Below are 18,261 nucleotides of genomic sequence, written 5' to 3' on the forward strand. Positions count from 1 at the left end.
CGACTCAAGCCTATGAAAATTAGCTACATAGAATTGTTTAGCTATAAGCAGTAAAATGTTTGTGAATGAATTATTCTCTAGATAACTCAATTAGAACACATATGTGGGCTGTGATGAAAAGGAATTGTGCTAGATTGGTGTTGCAGGGACCATTTTTAGCTTTTCTTTTTGATTGGTAAGCACTTCTATTTTATGTTTCAGATAGATAGAAGGAAAGGTCCCAACAGCCCACAAAATTCCACAGCAATAAAACACTTTTTTTTTCTCAAAGGTGCCTCTGCCTGTTGGCTGCTTTTGTTGCTAATTGACCAAACATAAAGCATGCACACCTAAGGTTACAGTGAAGTTCACATGTGTGGAAAATAAGTCAGGAATCCTCATTTGGCCAGGCTCAGTCTCACCATGAGGGACCCGTGAATTATCTCAGAATAGTAGATGTCAATATTTGAACATAAATGGGCCCCAATCCAGAGTCCAGCCCTGTTTAAATCATGTGTGTTGTCTTGCTAATGTCACTTCTCACGTTCGATAAAATATATGTGCTCATATGGAAACAAGTAAAGATATGAGATGTTTCTTAACAGAAAGCTCCTAAGCAACATGAAGCCAAATTATACACTTCAGAATGATCACTTCCAGCTGTAAGGGTAAACATATTCTGTAGCACTCTATATTTTACATATCCTGAGATTTTAATAAAATGACTATATATAAAATAGCCCAAAATTAAGGTAAAAGAAATTGCACTTATGATGAAACCTTCCACACACCCTCACTGGATTTTCTCCATGGTGCAAAGCAGCAGTGCCCTGAACTGTTCTGGGCAAAACAAGAAAACCCACTTCACTTTCCTTGGTCCCAAAACAGTCTTCTGTATCACCATGGCCATTCACCCAAAACCTTAGCTTCAAATCCTAATAGCACATGTATATTGGGAAATCTTTCCTTCTTCTAGTTACACACCAGTCAGGATGCTAGCATAGAATTCAGGTTGTTTCCAATCCATTCCTTTCCTTCAAAAGAGAGGGTATGCCTGAAACTAGAGCTCTTCTAAGTTCACGCTTTTTAAAAATGACTGGGCAAGTAAATTACCACTCATCTGTCTCCCTTTCCTCCCTACTTATAAACCAAAATGATCCATAACATGATTCATGATGTATGTGGCTAGAAAGAAAAAAGCTACATTTTAAAAATCATAACACCATCTTATATTTCTGATTTGATGGAGGTGCTTTATGCCTTATCTTCTAATTTAGTGGCATCGTTTAATTTTATTTTCTGATGATTTTCTTGGCTGTCCTGTGTACATGCCGTTCCTTTATAATGTCCCACAATAAAACATCCACAGAAGCCAATCTTCTAAATTATCTGCACAGCTATTTCATCTCAGTTTATGTCTTGATTGGCATCAAATCATACCCAAATTTCATAAACTCTCTCTATCGTCTAGGGAAACATAAATTTAGTATTCTGTAGCAAAGATTTTATGGTCTGTGCTTTACCATCTTCCAAATGTGCATATGAGCATTTAACCCAAAGAGGAGCGCTGAGATTTGATCTGGGCACTGATGTCATCCTTTTAAAACCCAAGTTCCATAAATTATGAAAAACCACTTGTGAGGCAACACCGAAGATTAAATGTACTAATGCCTTGTGTGCTGCTAAGAAATAAAATGGCAGGCAAATGACAATCTAGTTCCAGGTTCCAGATTCAATCTCACAGACAAAATCCTCAACACAAGTCCAAAGGAGAAATAAACTCCCATGTAGCTATGGGAAGTAATAAAAAAATACCTATGTCAGTCAAAATCATAGGTGGGAGAAAAAAAAGGCAGAAAAACTCTTTGATTTATAAAATGGCACTAATGAAGGCTTAACGATGCCATTCATGAAACCAGGTAGGTGGTAGACTCATAACTACAGACAGAGATTTTAATTCCAACATATGTCAGGTTGGAGTTTGACAAGAGGAAGAAAGATAAGAAAGAATTCCTTTTGGAATGAAGCTACTTACCCATACTTAGGAGCAAAGGTGAGACACAAGCTCACATCAGAACAGTTCAAACATGATCAGTGTGCCTCACAGGAACAACTTTTATGTTACTGCCCATTACAGCTTTCATAAGGACTTTAAAAGTCCTTTCACTGGAGTAATCAATTAGCAACAGTTGTCTTCCGATGTTGCAGTGGGCAAACAATCAAGTATATGGAATAAATATGTGTGGCCTTTGCAATATTTTTACTTATTATTTTCTTTACAAAAATCTTCATCTCTTCCAAGATAGTGTATTTGTGCACTTAGGTGTAATTATTTTAAAGAGGGATTCTAAGACGTCTGCATTTTCCCTTTATTCCAAATGTTATAAAAATCAAATATCATTGTACTACAAGATGGTATTTTCATTATTGTTTATGGGAGGTTTCTGCCTTTGCAAATTATTGTTTCCTATCTCCCATCAAATCGCTTGGGGAAAGTAAAGGAAAGATTAAATTCTGTTTCCTGTTGTTTTTTTTTTTAAGCAATTGTTCCTATGGCAATCTTGCTCTGGCATATAGATTATTTTGCTTCCTTTGGTAATGCATTCACTGTAAAATCATGAAAATAAAATATACCAGATGTTGCACAAGACTCATAATATTACAGTAGACATATGCATATTGGTACCCCTCTGTAAGCTTTTGTGTTTCATCTGGCTCTACTCTGAGAATCACTGTAGTTATATTACTTGCTGTCAAGTGAATATAGCTGTGGCAAGTATATGTATTATAAGTCTCATACAACATTTCATAACACATTGATTTCATCATTATTTCAAAAATAATTTTTCTAAAAAAAGACACGAAAGTGTATTAATGACAAGAAAGTCACTTTGTCAAATAAAAATAATTATTATAAAAAGATACAGCTAAAATTCCCTAGCCTATCAGTCTGCCTCTCCCTCTCACTGTCCATATGCAGGCAAGCACATTCTAAGAATCAATTCAAATAAATACATAGATACAAGAAATATTGAAAACTACCTGAATTTGAAAATTCAAGTGCCATATCCTAAGTACTGTTCAGAGATAAAACACATCTTGATCTGAAGCCTAAAATGTAGTTTATAATTTAAAGTGGCTTAATCAAGTAGATATTTTATATACTTACATTTTCGATAAGAGTTCATTGAGTCTTTTTGTTCTCGTCAGCTCATACCTACTGCTCTTAATTTCTGTTGGTCACAGTTTTAGTAGATGGATTAAATAGGAATACACGTACTTTCATGCAAGAGCTGACAAGAGGCTGTCTACTAATATTTACAGAGACCAATGGCTGTAACCAACACCATGAGCATTGAAAAAATGTCACAGACATTCTATCAATAAGTAATTGTGATTCCTTTCAAATGTTATACGATAATTTATATTGTAGGTTTTTTTACTGCTCCAATATATAGACAATTAATGAATTCCTTGTAAGCCATCTAAATGTGTGGATGTAAAGTGCATGTAAAGGCTTTTTGCTTCAGTGTAGTTTTTTAATTTTATATTATTTCATGACATATTATCATGATATGCCTTGAAATGGACTGTAACTAAGAATTTTTTCATATATACTTGAAACCTTTGTGCTGATGAAATGTATTTCTGGACATTGATCTAGATACACTAAGAAAGCTCTAGTGGTCATTTGTGCTTAAGAATGCATTGCTACTGTCTTCTATTTCACCAGATTTGTGCGCTATGTTTCCTTATTTTATTGCTTGACCATCACAGGGAATATAAATGAAAATTATTACAAATGGTTATAATAACGAGAATTGATTTGTCTGATACAGCCTATTAACTATATTTCCTAAGTAACTTAAATGGCTAGCGAAGTTATTTTGTTTCTGTTTGCCTCTCCTTTGGCTTGTGTTTTGATTTTTATATTCATTGCCTACATGACTCAGTTTTTAATAAGGGACAAAACCATGAAAATATAATGTCAGAAATTACCAAGAAGGAATGAGTATGTGGCTCCCAACCTCATCCATCTGTCTCCTATCTGACATTACATTTTCCAAGACTGTTACATTGTTCACATTTCAATCTTGGGAGATGCTTATGGGGTTAAAATGGAAAATGAAATAAATGGGAAGCTGAAATGTGATTCCTTCTGTTTCTGTACTATTGGAAGAGACTCAAATGCTAAATACGGCCTTAAGCAACATGATATTTCTGGCCAAATGATGGATATCATGACTTTCTGTTGTTACAAAAGGAAGCAATTTATTTAACTTCTTTCTTTCCTCCCATTCTCTCTGCTTTATTAGTCTCATTTCATTTCCATAAATTATCCCACTAAAAGAGGAAATGATTAATTGAAGATTGCTTCCTCAAAAACATTATTTCTTGTCATTAGCAGCTGCAACATATTGAAACACTGCATTATCCAAACACACGGGTGCTTTTTACATAATTTTAATATTTAGTTACTTTCAATTATTTTGCTCTAACTATTCAAATTGTTGATCCCAGGAGAATTTATTATTCAGTTTAATAACTATATCCTTATTGTCTATGGTAGTTCTTATAACAAAAGGTTGTAGTGTAAAATACATTTAAAAATGTTTGTAACTACATAGCTTTCTTTTTGGATATATACATTTTCCATGAGCCACTGCTAGCATAGGCTTCCATGAAGAAGGTAAAACTATTCCTATGGCTTCTTAAACCCCTTTGTCCTCTTATTATTTTATAAAATAATATTTTGATGTGGAATATACTTGATTATACCTATATGCTTCTACAACAACTTAAATAAATTATTTTAGGATTATTGAAGCTAAAATATTACATATAAACATTACTTTAATGAAATATTCTATCACAGTAAGACTATAATTTTTCCCTTTTATATTGGTTAAACTTACAGTTTGCATCTGTGGGAATCAAAGTTATATGAGATTTCAGCTTTTAAATTCAGTGTGCTTATTTAGGTTAGTCACTCAGCAAGTATATGGCAAGATTTAATGATTACCTTACTTCTAAAATTATGGTAAAAAACAGTTAAGTGGAAGCTATGACCAATTTAACAATAATTGCAAAAAATATAGCTATATTGTCATACAGAGGGGGACAGTTCTAGGATGCATTGAAGCTGAGATGTTTCATTTAATTCTTTAATGCTAACAAGGCAGTAGGACTGATAATAAAAGAATCTCATAATTGTCTTAGTGTGTACACTTAACACAAGGTTTTACTTTTGAACAATTTAAATTATTGCAACAGCCATTACACTAGTACCACTGGCTGGGCTGGGGATTTATCTCAGTGGTAGAGCACTTGCCTGGCAAGCGCAAGGCCCTGGGTTGGTCCTCGGCTCTGGAAAAAAAGAAAAAAACAAAATAACACTAGTATCACTGGCATTTGTGTCTAACTATTACTTTGTACAAACATTCTGCTAATATCTTCTATTACTTTTTTTACATGAAGAGTTATCTTTTCTTTGTCTCTATTATGTGTTCTCTTAAAATAAGTCACAAAAGTGTAAGAAAAGAGACAACTGTCAAGTTCTCTGTAATTTGAAACCAACTGTCTAAAGTCCTCCCTCCTTCAACCCAGAAAAAGGCTAAAAAGTGTTATATGGTGGCATAAATATTTTTAAATATATACATATATATGTAATACAAAGCACAATGAAGTCAATAGAAGTACATTAAGAAGATTGAATATCCTTTCAAATAGATATCTCACCTTTTTGAAATTAAGATAAAATTGATTATAAAACAGTGGTGATAGAATTTTAATCCTCTTTATTGACAAACAATTGAAATTTTTATTTTGGTTTGGAAAGAATTCTTTATTTGTTACATGTTTCTATATGTATATGGGATTTAGCCCTTGCACACACACAAATATCAGAAGATTTTAACTCTGAATCCTTGCGATTGCATAGCAAGCTGTCCTGTTGGCTGAATCCTCTCTCTGACCTCTAATGGACAATTTTATACTGATTTAATTTGGCTTTTTTTTTTTTGGTAATTTAATAGTCTGAGAAATTTTAATTTTAAAATTGTTGCTTAATTTCTTTATAAACAGTTTCTGTATAGAGTTCTATTAGTAAAATATCTCCAGTTGTGTTAGATGACAACTAGCCGTATGGTTGTAAAATAACACCTTTTTAAAAAAGACGATAAGAATGGATATATTTAAACTTCTTAGTTAACCTAGAAATCACTGATGCTATGATAAGTACATGCCTAAAACCCCAACAGTTGGGAACCCTGAATCAGAAAGACTGTGAGTTTTGTGCTAGTCTGAGCTACAGAGCAAAGCAGGCTTGTGGCTGGCCCCATAGCAGTCAGTCCATCACTGCATCATGGATGAAGGACCGTCTCATCTATCACAGCTGCATCATCAAGTCACCAAGATATACTTAAAAGTTATAACTTTACATATTCTGTAAGTGCAATGAGAATCTTTATAACACGTTCAAGATAGTTTGTAATTACTTTTCTTTTACTAAAGCGAACGTAAGGTAAAGAAAAAAAATGCCAATGAAGAGAGACAGGCATACTTACAGAACAAAAAGCCATCATGTAATGAGAGCACATTTACAAAGATGTCAGGGACATGGATAGTTCCCGGATGGTGTTCCCTAAGATAGTGGAGGTGAGAGTAGGATCACAGAGATCTTTTTTACTAGCAAGTTGTTATAAAGAACCCCAGCAATTCCTAAAACAGGAAATAGCATTTCCCAAAGGTAAACATACATAAAACACTGCAACACAGCAGGCTCCACACTCGGAATGTTGTGACATAAATACAGCAAGCAGCACCATAAAGTATTGCTATTGCCCCCCGTCATTATCCACTGGGTTCCCCATCCAATACAGCTTTGATAGAATATATTATCCATTAACACTGTGTGTTGTGGGACAGCTGCTCTCTGGTCAGCTGCTTGATCTAGAGGGAAATCTCCAGTTGTTCTTGTCCCCAAATATGCAAGACCCTTCAGGAGACTTTTAATGAACAGCATGGCTTCAGTAAAGCATTGGACTCAAAAAGACTGACTCAGTTCTACAAGTGCTCTCAGTGTGTTATATGAAGAGTGTTCCTGTTACAAATTAGTAGTATGTTTGGAAAGCCTGAATGATCAAAATATCTAGCATGATGTGAAGATTCAATAGTAATTATATTTCTCCTGCTTATACATTTTGAGAGGAAAAAGGGACAGAAATAATGAGGGGAAGAGTGAGAGTGTTCATCATTCTGTTGTATCATCAGTGTTTTTTGTGCATTCCAAAATGCTTGCAAGTGGCTGAGGAAGAAAAGTCAAGACAGATAGATAATGGATATTTCATTGCCTTCTAATCATCCTGTTCAGAATGTCTGTTCAGTACCTATAATGCAAAAACAGAAATATATATATCAACATCATTGCATCTGAGTACCAACGTTAGCCTGAGGCCACACTCATGAAAGTTCTGGTCCCAAATTGGGAGTTGCTCTACTACAGAGAGTTTAACAAAACATCTGATCCCAATGGAAATGTATGCTTTATTTCTGGCTGATGCAGCAGAATCAAGCTAACAACATAAAATAGGAGAATCTGTAACCAAAGATATACAGCAGGACATCTGTTTGCTGATTGTGATTGATGGTTATTAGGGCAGGAAATTTGGTTACACTGGTCACTGGCTAGAAGATGTTTCTCTTTCTTTTTGTTTGGAGAAGGGGGAGAAAGATAGGGTCAACTCAACAGACAAAGAGTCCTTAAGGTATTGGCGAGAGTAGTTATCAAAGCAATCTAACTAAAGGCAGCAAGCCCATAAACCAAGGTAACCAGCTGCTGTCTTCTCACTTTGGTACAAAGAACCTGACTATAATTATACTTTTCACAGAGAATCATTATATATTACTGCGTTGAACTAAAAGCAACATGCTATAAATTCTCTGTTAAATGCAACATAGTTTTGTGAGACTTAACTGTAAAAGAACCACATGAGTTGCTTTTATAAATATAAGGAAACATTTGTTATTAGGTTGATTTTTTTTTCTTGATATCTGTGAAATTTATGTTCCTACTGGAAAAGACTAACTGTATTGGTTTCCCAGCACCATCAGAAGTATTTGGTTTAATTAGCAAAGAGACAAGTCAGACTGTGATCTTCGAAACTATTTTGATTAGTTTTTTGAGAATTTCGTAGGTTATGTTTTGATCCTGTTAGATCTATTTTGTTTTACATCTTGTGTGCATGTTTTTTCTCCATGTATATATGTGCATCATATATGTGTAGTACCCAAAGAGGCTAGAAGGCAGCCTCAGATCCCCCAGTCTAGACAGATGTTAGTTCTTATGCTAGTGATGAACCTGGGATCCTCTGCCAGAGTAGCATTGCTCTTAACTGCTGAGCCATCTCTTCAACAGACAGACTTATAACAAAGAACTCTTCTATTATTCAAGTCACATTGGTCTTCTTAGATATGTGTCAGCAAAAACACATATTCTGTAGTTCTATCATTGAGTCCTTCCTCATTGTAGCTTCCAACATGAGAGGATTTGGCCTAAAGGACATGGATGTAAAGAAAAGTTCAGTTGGATTTTCTGTTACCGTGGGGTCACATATGTTGTAATTCAAGCACTGAGGAAGAATGCATGATATCTTTCCAAGTGTTCAAGCATTTCTTTCTTTCTTTTCTTTTTTTCCCCCTAGAGACAGGGTTTCTCCGTGTAGCCTTAGGTCTCCTAGACTCACTTTGTAGACCAGGCTGGCCTCAAACTCACAGCAATTTGCCTGCCTCTGCCCCCTGAGTGCTGGGATTAAAGGTATGCACCACCATGCCCGGCTCAAGGATTTCTTGATCAAGCAAGTTTACACTGTAGATTAGTTAACATAAAATATATTTAAAATAAACACTACTGACTTTCATGGCAAAACATTCTCATTCATGGCAGCTTGTAAACCACAAATTGTGCAGGCCCTGCTGCACATAGGAATTCATTTTTCCTTTGTCCAGAGGTCAGATATCTTACAGAGCAGCCCAGTGACATGTAGAGGGAGCAAAAAGTTTGTAATATTCATTATAGAAGGTAATCTCTGCATATACATATGCACTCAAATGAGTTAAACAATGTGACATAGAATCAGTTCGTTGTTGTTGTTTACACTTTCACTGTAAAGTGCACTCCTCAGTGTTTTCGGGGTACTGATATCTAACAAGGACAGATAGTCCCCATGTCATAAGAGTTCTTTCCTGATCGATGAACAGGCAATGAGGAGGCTGAGGCGTTTAGACTGGTGATGTGGTACAAGTCTCCTCAGCATAGTGAGAGGTGGGCAGTGGGAAGCAAAGGCTGCACCAGAGGCTGGACTAGAAGTCGTTTTCAAAAGCTGTAAACCAAGCATAAGCAAATCCTATTGCTTATGACAGAGAAAAGTACTAAGTTGATTAAGACAAGAGTAAAACTGTCAAAGTGATGGCAAAGAGGAGGGAAAACGTTTTTTAAATTAAACTCTGAGCTGAATTTGAAGGAGAGAGAGCAGAAAATTTTCATCTGTCTACACTGTCAGCTCTCTGTGCATGTGAAAATATATTTATTATTTTCTAAATTAATTTAATGAATTCCAGATTGTTCAGGATGTCATAATGGAAACAGGATTACACAAGATAACATGGACTTTTGTTCTCTTGCTGAGTTTTACCTAGCCTCTCTGTGTCATACTTTTGATCTGAGCTGTGTTTCAGTTACCACATTGAAGGAGGTTACATAAAGGGTAAAATAATAGAAACTTAATCAGGAAACAGATTTTTGTATTGCTGCATTTTATTATGTGCTCTTGCCATGGTCCATAGCCTAACTCTGGAAAATAACAAAGGGTATGTCATTTTTAAATAAGGACAATTGAAACCATATTGCATTGTAATTATATGAGTTTCTCCTGAGCCATCCCAAACATTTCACACCAGTTGGTCTTCAGGACAAACTTGTGAATTATTTAGGGGCTGTTGCCGAACAGTTTAAAACATCCAGAACGTTACCTCCTGTAAAATGTTAGGTAAATATTGATAGGTGAATTTAATTTTACAGATGAAAAGCAAACACCAAGCGGCAATCTAATTTCTCAGAAATAGCTCCTTTCCTCAGAAGTCCAGTCTGGGAAACTTTCTGCTAGAGAAGTAGGTAACAAACTGGCTCCGTGCATCAGTGTGGCACAGTACAAAAATAATCCAAGGCTTTGGTGGGCATGCATAGATCTGTTCATGTGATATTACTTGCCTGTAGACAAATTTCTTCACATAAAACCCAAAACAAAATGATTAATCTACTGAGGCAAGTATTTGCAGTCTGAAAACCTTGACATGTTTTCTTATCTTTAATCAATTTGAAAATGACTTCCAAGCTGGCAACAATTTACCTTCTGAATTTCCAAATAAATATTTCAGAAAACTGAAATTACTAACTAAAGTTTTCTCACTCTTCTTATCATTGGCTAGATAATCACCATGGGCACAGCCTTGAAGAGAGAATCATCTACGGAGTAGAAAATAGTAGCACTTTCTTGGAATGCAGTCCAAAGTCTCAGAGAGCATTGGTGTATTGGCAGTTTCAGAGGCGAAATGAAGATCGAAAAGAGGAGGTAAGGTATATTCAGCTGACTGACTGACATATGTGTCTGTCCGATACATATGCTGTCACCCCAGTACTGTGGACTTGCAAGAAAGAAAAGTTACTGATTACTCCAACACACTGCTGAACCAAGCCGTAGCTCCTTAGACACGTATTCAGTGTGGCCGGGCTGTATAGCAGACCATAACTTGGTAAGCATTCCTGCACAGGTAGCACTTCGGGCACTTATTTTACAGTCCTTATTCTCTCCACAGTTAGTTATAAAACACTTGTGTTACCTGCATGTGTACATTTTTTTTTTAAAAAATCAAGTTTCCCTAGTATTTGTAAAGTTTGCTCACTGAATTTTGCTATACAACTCTTCTTCCACAAATGGGAAGACATTGGGATAGAACTGAGAACTTAATTTGGGTGAAAAAATTGAGTCCCGCCATCATTTTCAGTATTAACTATTAAAACAGCCCCAGGACGATCTTTCTCCAGGACCTTGTGAACTGATAAATAATTCACTTTATCTAAATATACATTTGTTTTCTTCTGTTTGCTCAAATGCTGGCATTTTATTTTGCTCTTTACAAGTGATACAATGAATTCTTTTTCTAACTTTATGTCATGTAGTACCCATTTTCATTATCTAATATTGACTTTGCATGATATTTTATACACTTGCTTCTAAATTCAAGTGAATCTTTATTATTCCTCCACTTACCCTGAGTATTTTAAATGATTTTAAGATACTCTATAAAAACAGTGGTATGGTCGAATTTTTCAAACGGATCTGAAAACCACTTGACAGACTCTATAGCTTTTTCCTCAACAGGCTTTTTCATTGTAACATAAAAATGTTAATTTTTGAAACCTCCCTCAACAAATACCTAGTTTCTTCTCAGCAGAGTGGTAGGCCTGGCACTTCTGTTAAATCTGCATGCCTTACTCTGCCCTTTCCTTGCTAGATCCGAGTGGGTGATCACATCATCAGGACAGAACAAGGGCTCCTGCTTCGAAGTCTGCAGAAGAAGGATTCAGGCAATTACCTGTGTCATGCTGTAGAGCACGGGTTCATGCAAACTCTTCTTAAGGTGACCCTGGAAGTCATCGACACAGACCATTTGGAAGAACTCCTTCATAAAGATGACGATGGAGATGGCTCTAAGACCAAAGAAACGTCGAGCAGCATGACGCCCAGCCAGAAGGTCTGGTACAGAGACTTCATGCAGCTCATTAACCACCCTAACCTCAACACAATGGATGAATTCTGTGAGCAAGTGTGGAAAAGGGACCGAAAGCAACGCCGACAGAGGCCGGGCCACTCTCAAGGGAACAGCAACAAATGGAAGCATATGCAGGAGAGCAAGAAAGGTAGAAACAGGAGGACCCACGAATTTGAGAGGGCACCCAGAAGTGTCTGACCTGCGCCACCTCCCAAAACCCCAGACAAGTACAAATTTGCTTAGATAATAACTGGAAAAAAATGCAATACACATGAACATTTTCATGGCATTATGCGGATGTTTACAACGGTGGGAAGTTCAACCAGGTTCCACCACTTTAAATGAAAGTCCATGAGGACCCTTCCCAGAAGGCTTTCTTCAGTTTCAACACCTGACAGAGATCACAGGTGAGCGCAGATGGTCACATCATCTGACTTAAGAATCTGAGAGTTCTTTTTGCTTTCTTCTTTGCCTGAGAAATAAAAAAGTCACTTGCCATAATTGCCATTGAAAGGAGAAAAACTGCATCAGCAAAGCCATTTTATTGACGCGTGAGTTGAAAATAAACTGCATGGATTTAGTAAGCAGATGAATATTCCAAAACGTGATTGGATTCAAGGATGTTTTGTCTACCAGCGCTCGTGTTTGTGTGGACTGGAGAAGTAAAATAAGGAAAATGAAACTGAGTGAAATAGTCTGTGGAAATGTAGAAACACACATCATCCGTCATCCGGAAGAGTAATGGAATACCCTGATCTACTACTGATGTCTTCTTTCAGCTTTGATCTAAAGATGTATTTTATTAAAACTATAATTTAAATGTACTATGAGAAATATGCAGTAAAAATTCGCTGTTTTCTAAACTAGAGTAGATTTGTCATGTAGTTATCATGCTATATAATTTGTTTAAAAATTCCAACTGTGTGCTGCTTTTTTTCACATTTTTTGTTTTCAGTTCTGTAGGAGTTAGTATATTACTTTATTTACATACTTTATTTACATACATCATTAACTGTTATTGACACCAAGATATGAATTATGTTTTCCCCCTGCGAGAAAATCAAATAGAAGGTATCATCTTCTACTTTTAAAGGCATTATCTAAGTTAACTCTGACTTACATGTTTTTAGCCAACCAAAAAATTAAGACGGCACAAAAGGGGGGGGGAAGCATTTATTAGATGCATCCTGAAGGATCGAGAGGAAGAAAAATAAAAGAACTGTGTATGTCATGAAAATAGCATTGTCTTAAAATAGTGTTAATAAAATTTCTCTTCATTCTGTGCTTGAATATTTGCATGATGTGTGAGATATAGGACTCACACTTCCACATTCCACTAGAGGTTCTACTATCAGTCTTTCAATGATTTCTGAAAGAGAGAGCAGTCAATGACATTTGGAACACTGCTTGCCACGAAAATGACACATTTCTCAACCATTTATTTCGGAATCAGCTAAATCTGTCTCTACCATATATCATACAATTATACATATGAAGAACTTGAACTTGAGTGTTCTCATCTTAATGAGAGGGATTTTTAAACTATTTTCAGATTACACACTTAGAAAGTGCAGAGCACTTTGTTTTATGAATAACGTGCAAGATAGCACAAAATCATTCATAATATCCACCCTTTGTTGGCGGAAGATGATTTTCTGAGAATCATCGAGTTAAAAGCGCTTAAGACTTTTCTGCATTATAAAACAGTTCAGTGGCCCAACACTCATCACTTTAGGAATGTGCCTCCTTAGGTCCTTCAGCATGCACAAAAATGCAAAGTAGACATCTCCCTAATTAATAACCTGACATTGATATTTTAACTCTAGTTGTCTCAGCATTCTAATTAACTCAGCATTAATTCCTCACCATAACTACACTAAATTGTTATATCCTCTCCACTGAAATATTTCACAGATGGAAGCTCATGTTTCAGTTTTAATGGTTATTTAAATAAACAATTTGTGGACACGTCTTTCAAATAAAAGCCTAAAATTATTCTACATCTGGTTTTAGGCTCTTCTACAAACATGGTGTTTTTTCCTCAAAGGCAAGCTGAACTGGTGAATCATTTGAAGATCACACTTCTGAAGAGATAATAGTGTCAGAAATATCAAGTCAAAGAAAGAGGGGCGCTCTAAATAAGCCATTCTCTAATTTTTCATAACATTTTAACTGTTCACACAGTTGGTATTATGTTTTCTTCTAAATTTGCAGCTGAAGCAAGTTTATTTGCAATTGCATAATTCTCCCAATTTTTCTAGCTCTTCACAGTAAAGGACCTAATGGAATGAAGACTGTATGATAACTTTATGAATGCCTTCCAAAATCTGAATACATTTTGTTTAGGAGTATGAAATAGCAATAGAAAAATATAAAAGTGTTAACAAACAAACAAAATATACTGCCATGTCTTGATCAATCACATCGTCTAAGTTTTCAAAGAAAGTTATTGATGTAACTTTCAAATAAAAAAATCTTATGACAGTCATAGCCTGCCAGTGTATATTGAGAGAGGGCAGTTTGCACGAAGAAGAATGAATGTCCCATTTACTAATTAATTTAGATGGACTTTGGCATATGCATGTATCATCACAGGTGAGACTTGCCTAAGAGATGCATGTGACCTTATGCAAATTACCACAGCAGTTTTAAAATAGTCTCAAAATCAAAAAGACACATCACAGTGGAAAGACCAGGCCCCGCTGGTAGCAAATGTAAAGTGTAAATGCATGCAGATGCACACTTATTGCTTCTTTTATGTATAATTTAGTGATTTATAATGGTATGTGTTTAATATTTTTGCTACCTACACATTAGGCAAAGAGGTGTAAATAATTTTTGAAAAGATGAGGAAGAACATTGTAAAATACAAGTTTCTATGGATGCTCCATTGCGGTATGTTCAGCATCATCCTCAAGTGCAAGATTTGCCATACACGTGACATGGTGGCCTATGTACTGCTTAAGGGCAGAGAGTGTGTGCCCCTCCATAAGCATGCTTTTTGCCAGGTCATAAATTGATCCAGATCTGTATTTATCATTGCATTTCAGATGGGAACTAGAAAACTGGAGAGAAAATGTAATGATATTGCTGCTGTAAATTATTCCTTTTTAGCATGTATTCAGTTGCTAAATACACATTTCTTCAAAATATTTGAATTCAGATGTCTTTACTGTTCCCTGTAACATATGGTATTGAGGAACATAAGCTTCAAAACTTTCAAGATCCAGAGTCAGGGAGCTGCATAATTACCTAACAGATTTCTTCATTGTAGCGCTCTGTAAACTGTATAGTATATTTATAGTGATGATGTGAATTTTTATGCTCTTTAAATTAAATCTTGTTCTCTTTATGTCATACCTGGACAGAAAACATGGGGATAAGATTCATAATTCAAGGTCAATACAGATTCCAGACAGCTCGAATAGGGAAGCCTGCCCTGAAGTTCATGGGCAACCATTGTATTAATGGATTAGTGTGATATTTTCAAGTCTTTCTTTTATGGATTGCTTTAAAAAAAAAAAACAATTTTGATTTACTACTCAAAGTCAGCATTTTGGCTTCAAAGATACATTTGACAACCAGGACTTAACACTAACACTAACTTAAGACTTTAATATGATAGTTATAAACTGGCCAGATGCCAAAGAATCTATGCTTTTAATTTTTACTTGGTAATAATTATTTGAGGTCGATGTTAATGTTTGCAATATCTTTTTCCTTAAAGAAGAAAACATTATTTTCAAAAGTATGCTTTGAACAACAAATCTTTTTGCTTTGTTTTATTTCTAAAACTGCCCTATACTAGTTAATTCAAGGATGACACATTTGTACATTACCAGATAAAGACAAACCCAAAAAGGGGGAAAAAGGGATGCTGCAGAAATGGGTTTTCTTTTAACTGGTCAATTTTCCTGATCAACCTCACCAAAGAAAAATCTTATTTGTTCACTTCATATGCTCAAGTGCACAGACACAGGCAATGGTACAAATAAAAGTGGGATGATTTGAAGCTAAGATATTGATTGGGAGCCAGATGTGACAAAAGAGGATGAGGCAAGAGGACAGAGACTTGGGAGTCCACCTGGGCTAACTAATGGGACCCTACCTCAAATAGATAACCAAAAGATAAAAACAATAAGAAAACCAAGTATGTATTCTAGATGTTTTGTCCCTTCACAGTAGACTTCTACCTGTTCATGTCTTGTGGACAGATCATGACTGTGAACTTGTGAGCTGATGTGATGTAAAGAAGAGAAAAGCATGGCCCTGCTTTCACAGAGCTCAAAACGAAATGAAGCGTGACATGAGTTATCATCACCACGTGTGATAAATCCTTTCCTCTTACAACTAGTCTTAGACCACAGCAACAAATCTACCTTAAAACTGTGCCCTGCTTGTGTTTTGCCTGCTGCATGTATCACAGTGGTGGTGTGATTTACCTGCTATGTACATATTTCCCTTTCTAAACTGAGATATTATTTAAGTCAGGCATTTTGCCCTGTTTATGACATGGTCTCGTGTAGCTCAGGCTGACCTTGAACTCAATACATAGCCGGGAGAATGGTTTTGAATCTGATCATCCTGACCCCGCCTCCTGAGTGCTCTAACTACAGACATGCGTCACCATGCCTAGCAGGGTTTGTGTCCAGTTGGTTTTCCCTCTGGTGCCTTGTATGATGCTAAGTAAAGATAGAACTCAGCAAATCAGTGCTGAAAAGAAGAACCACATTGCCATGTGCTAAGTGCCAAATTGAAGGTCCCAGCATAAATGGTGTCATTCAGAAGGAAGAGAGGGATTGATGTTTAAAGAGTGATCAGGAGGGTTTCAGAGAATTCGTGACAAGTAAACTGTGAACTGAACTATCAGTTGGATTTCCCTAGAAGAAGAAAGAGAAACACCTCTAGATAGAAGAAATACAGTTAAGAAACAACGGAAACTGCTATCTTTTCCCCAGATAACAAGTATCCCAAATGAATGGAGCACAGTGTTTATTACAAACAACAACAGGAACAACAACCAAAAACTCCCCCCATAACAAAAACAAACAAAAATACCAACCAACCAACCAAATAAATAAACCTCATTGCTTTAAGTCTAAATAGTGTACTAATTTCTGAGTTTGAATTATTGTTCTCTGCCAACCACATCATCCTCGACATATGCAGTTTTATGTCAGATATTCTTCGATAATTTCCCTGTGCGCTCCTTAGCTTCCTCTTTCTCTTTTTCCTTTTATGGAAAATAGAAAATAGATTCTTTTCCCTCATGTAATATATCCTGATTATAGTTTCCCCTTCCTCTACTTTTCCCAGTTTCTACCCCAACCCTTCCCCCATAGGAATCCACTCTGTTTCTCTCATTAGAAAAACAGGCTTCTAAGGGATAATAACAAGCTATAATATAATCAGATAAAAACAAAGTCTAAGGTATGGCTCTGTTTCTTGTGCTTTCTCTTTGATCCTTTCCTCCTGTTTGTTTGTTTGTTTTATCCAGTTCCTATGTCTGAGCTTCTTTAATACTGGAGCTCTTCTCAGTGGGAGCCACGCCAATAGATAATGTCACTATAACCACTCAAAATACTTTTTATGCCAGACTCTTCTCTGTAGTTAATCATCATGTTTCAACTAGAATCTTGAGTTCCAGAGAAGAGCAGCAGAAAGATGCTTGCTGTATTCTTTAAGCCCTCTGTGCACTAACTCGGTTCAAATTCCAGTTTCCGCTCTGTTCATCTACCTACAGTGTTGGAACATGTGGCCTTGATGACCTCCTTAGTCTTGCTAGTTAGCAGTGCAACTACTATAAAAACACATTTCAAACAGGAAATCTATATTTGTTCAAGGTCTCTTCGCTGGAGTAACTCATAGCCAAGCAATGCTGCATGTCAGGCAAGCGCATGTGGTTAAGGGCAAGGATGCATATTTTTTAAAAATACAAAGGTAGAAATAAAAGTAAGAATCTTATGTTCCTCTTGCATTTGTGAACCACACACCATTATGTTAAATTGTCACTTTTATTCTCATAGAACAAAACTGTATTTTATGTCTCTTAATATTAACATGACATGTGTAGATACAATGTTTATTTATACAGAACCTAAGTAAAAATCCTCATAAATATGTTCAAACCATCACAACACACAGTTTTAGCTTTCCCTGACTTTTCTTTGCAAGCATCATTGAAGCATTGGACACCAGTAAAAACCTTTTAAATCCACGTCGCTTGTGTAGACTATTTCTTATTGTTCTGTTTATCTTGTTGATAGCTAAATCCAGAAAAGTTTAAACTTTTTTAAGACAAACTTGTGTCAAATCTAAACAGCTTTTCTGCTTTAGTTGATATTTTTAAGAGATATTTATTTCCTTGTTAGGTGCTTCTCAACATTACAAGAAAGAGTGACAGTGCTATCATCAAATTCATGCAATATATTCATGCAATGGTTCAAATATTGC

The 18,261-nt window shown here is 35.9% G+C and overlaps 1 protein-coding gene across 3 annotated transcripts in view; it reads left to right on the forward strand.

Moving 5' to 3' along the window:
- SEMA3A (semaphorin 3A) overlaps nucleotides 1-18,025 on the forward strand; it is a 460,613-nt gene extending 442,588 nt beyond the window's left edge. For all 3 annotated transcript variants that reach the window (XM_084786809.1, XM_084786811.1, XM_084786810.1), the window contains 2 exons: nucleotides 10,465-10,607; nucleotides 11,551-18,025. In XM_084786809.1, the coding sequence (XP_084642935.1) occupies nucleotides 10,465-10,607; nucleotides 11,551-12,006 (599 nt within the window). In that variant the 3' untranslated portion in view covers nucleotides 12,007-18,025. The remainder of the gene's footprint in view (nucleotides 1-10,464; nucleotides 10,608-11,550) is intronic.
- The last annotated feature ends 236 nt before the right edge of the window (nucleotides 18,026-18,261 follow it).

Source organism: Acomys minous (genome assembly GCF_964271855.1).
Source record: "Acomys minous genome assembly, chromosome: 6".
NCBI classification, from domain to species: Eukaryota; Metazoa; Chordata; class Mammalia; order Rodentia; family Muridae; genus Acomys; species Acomys minous.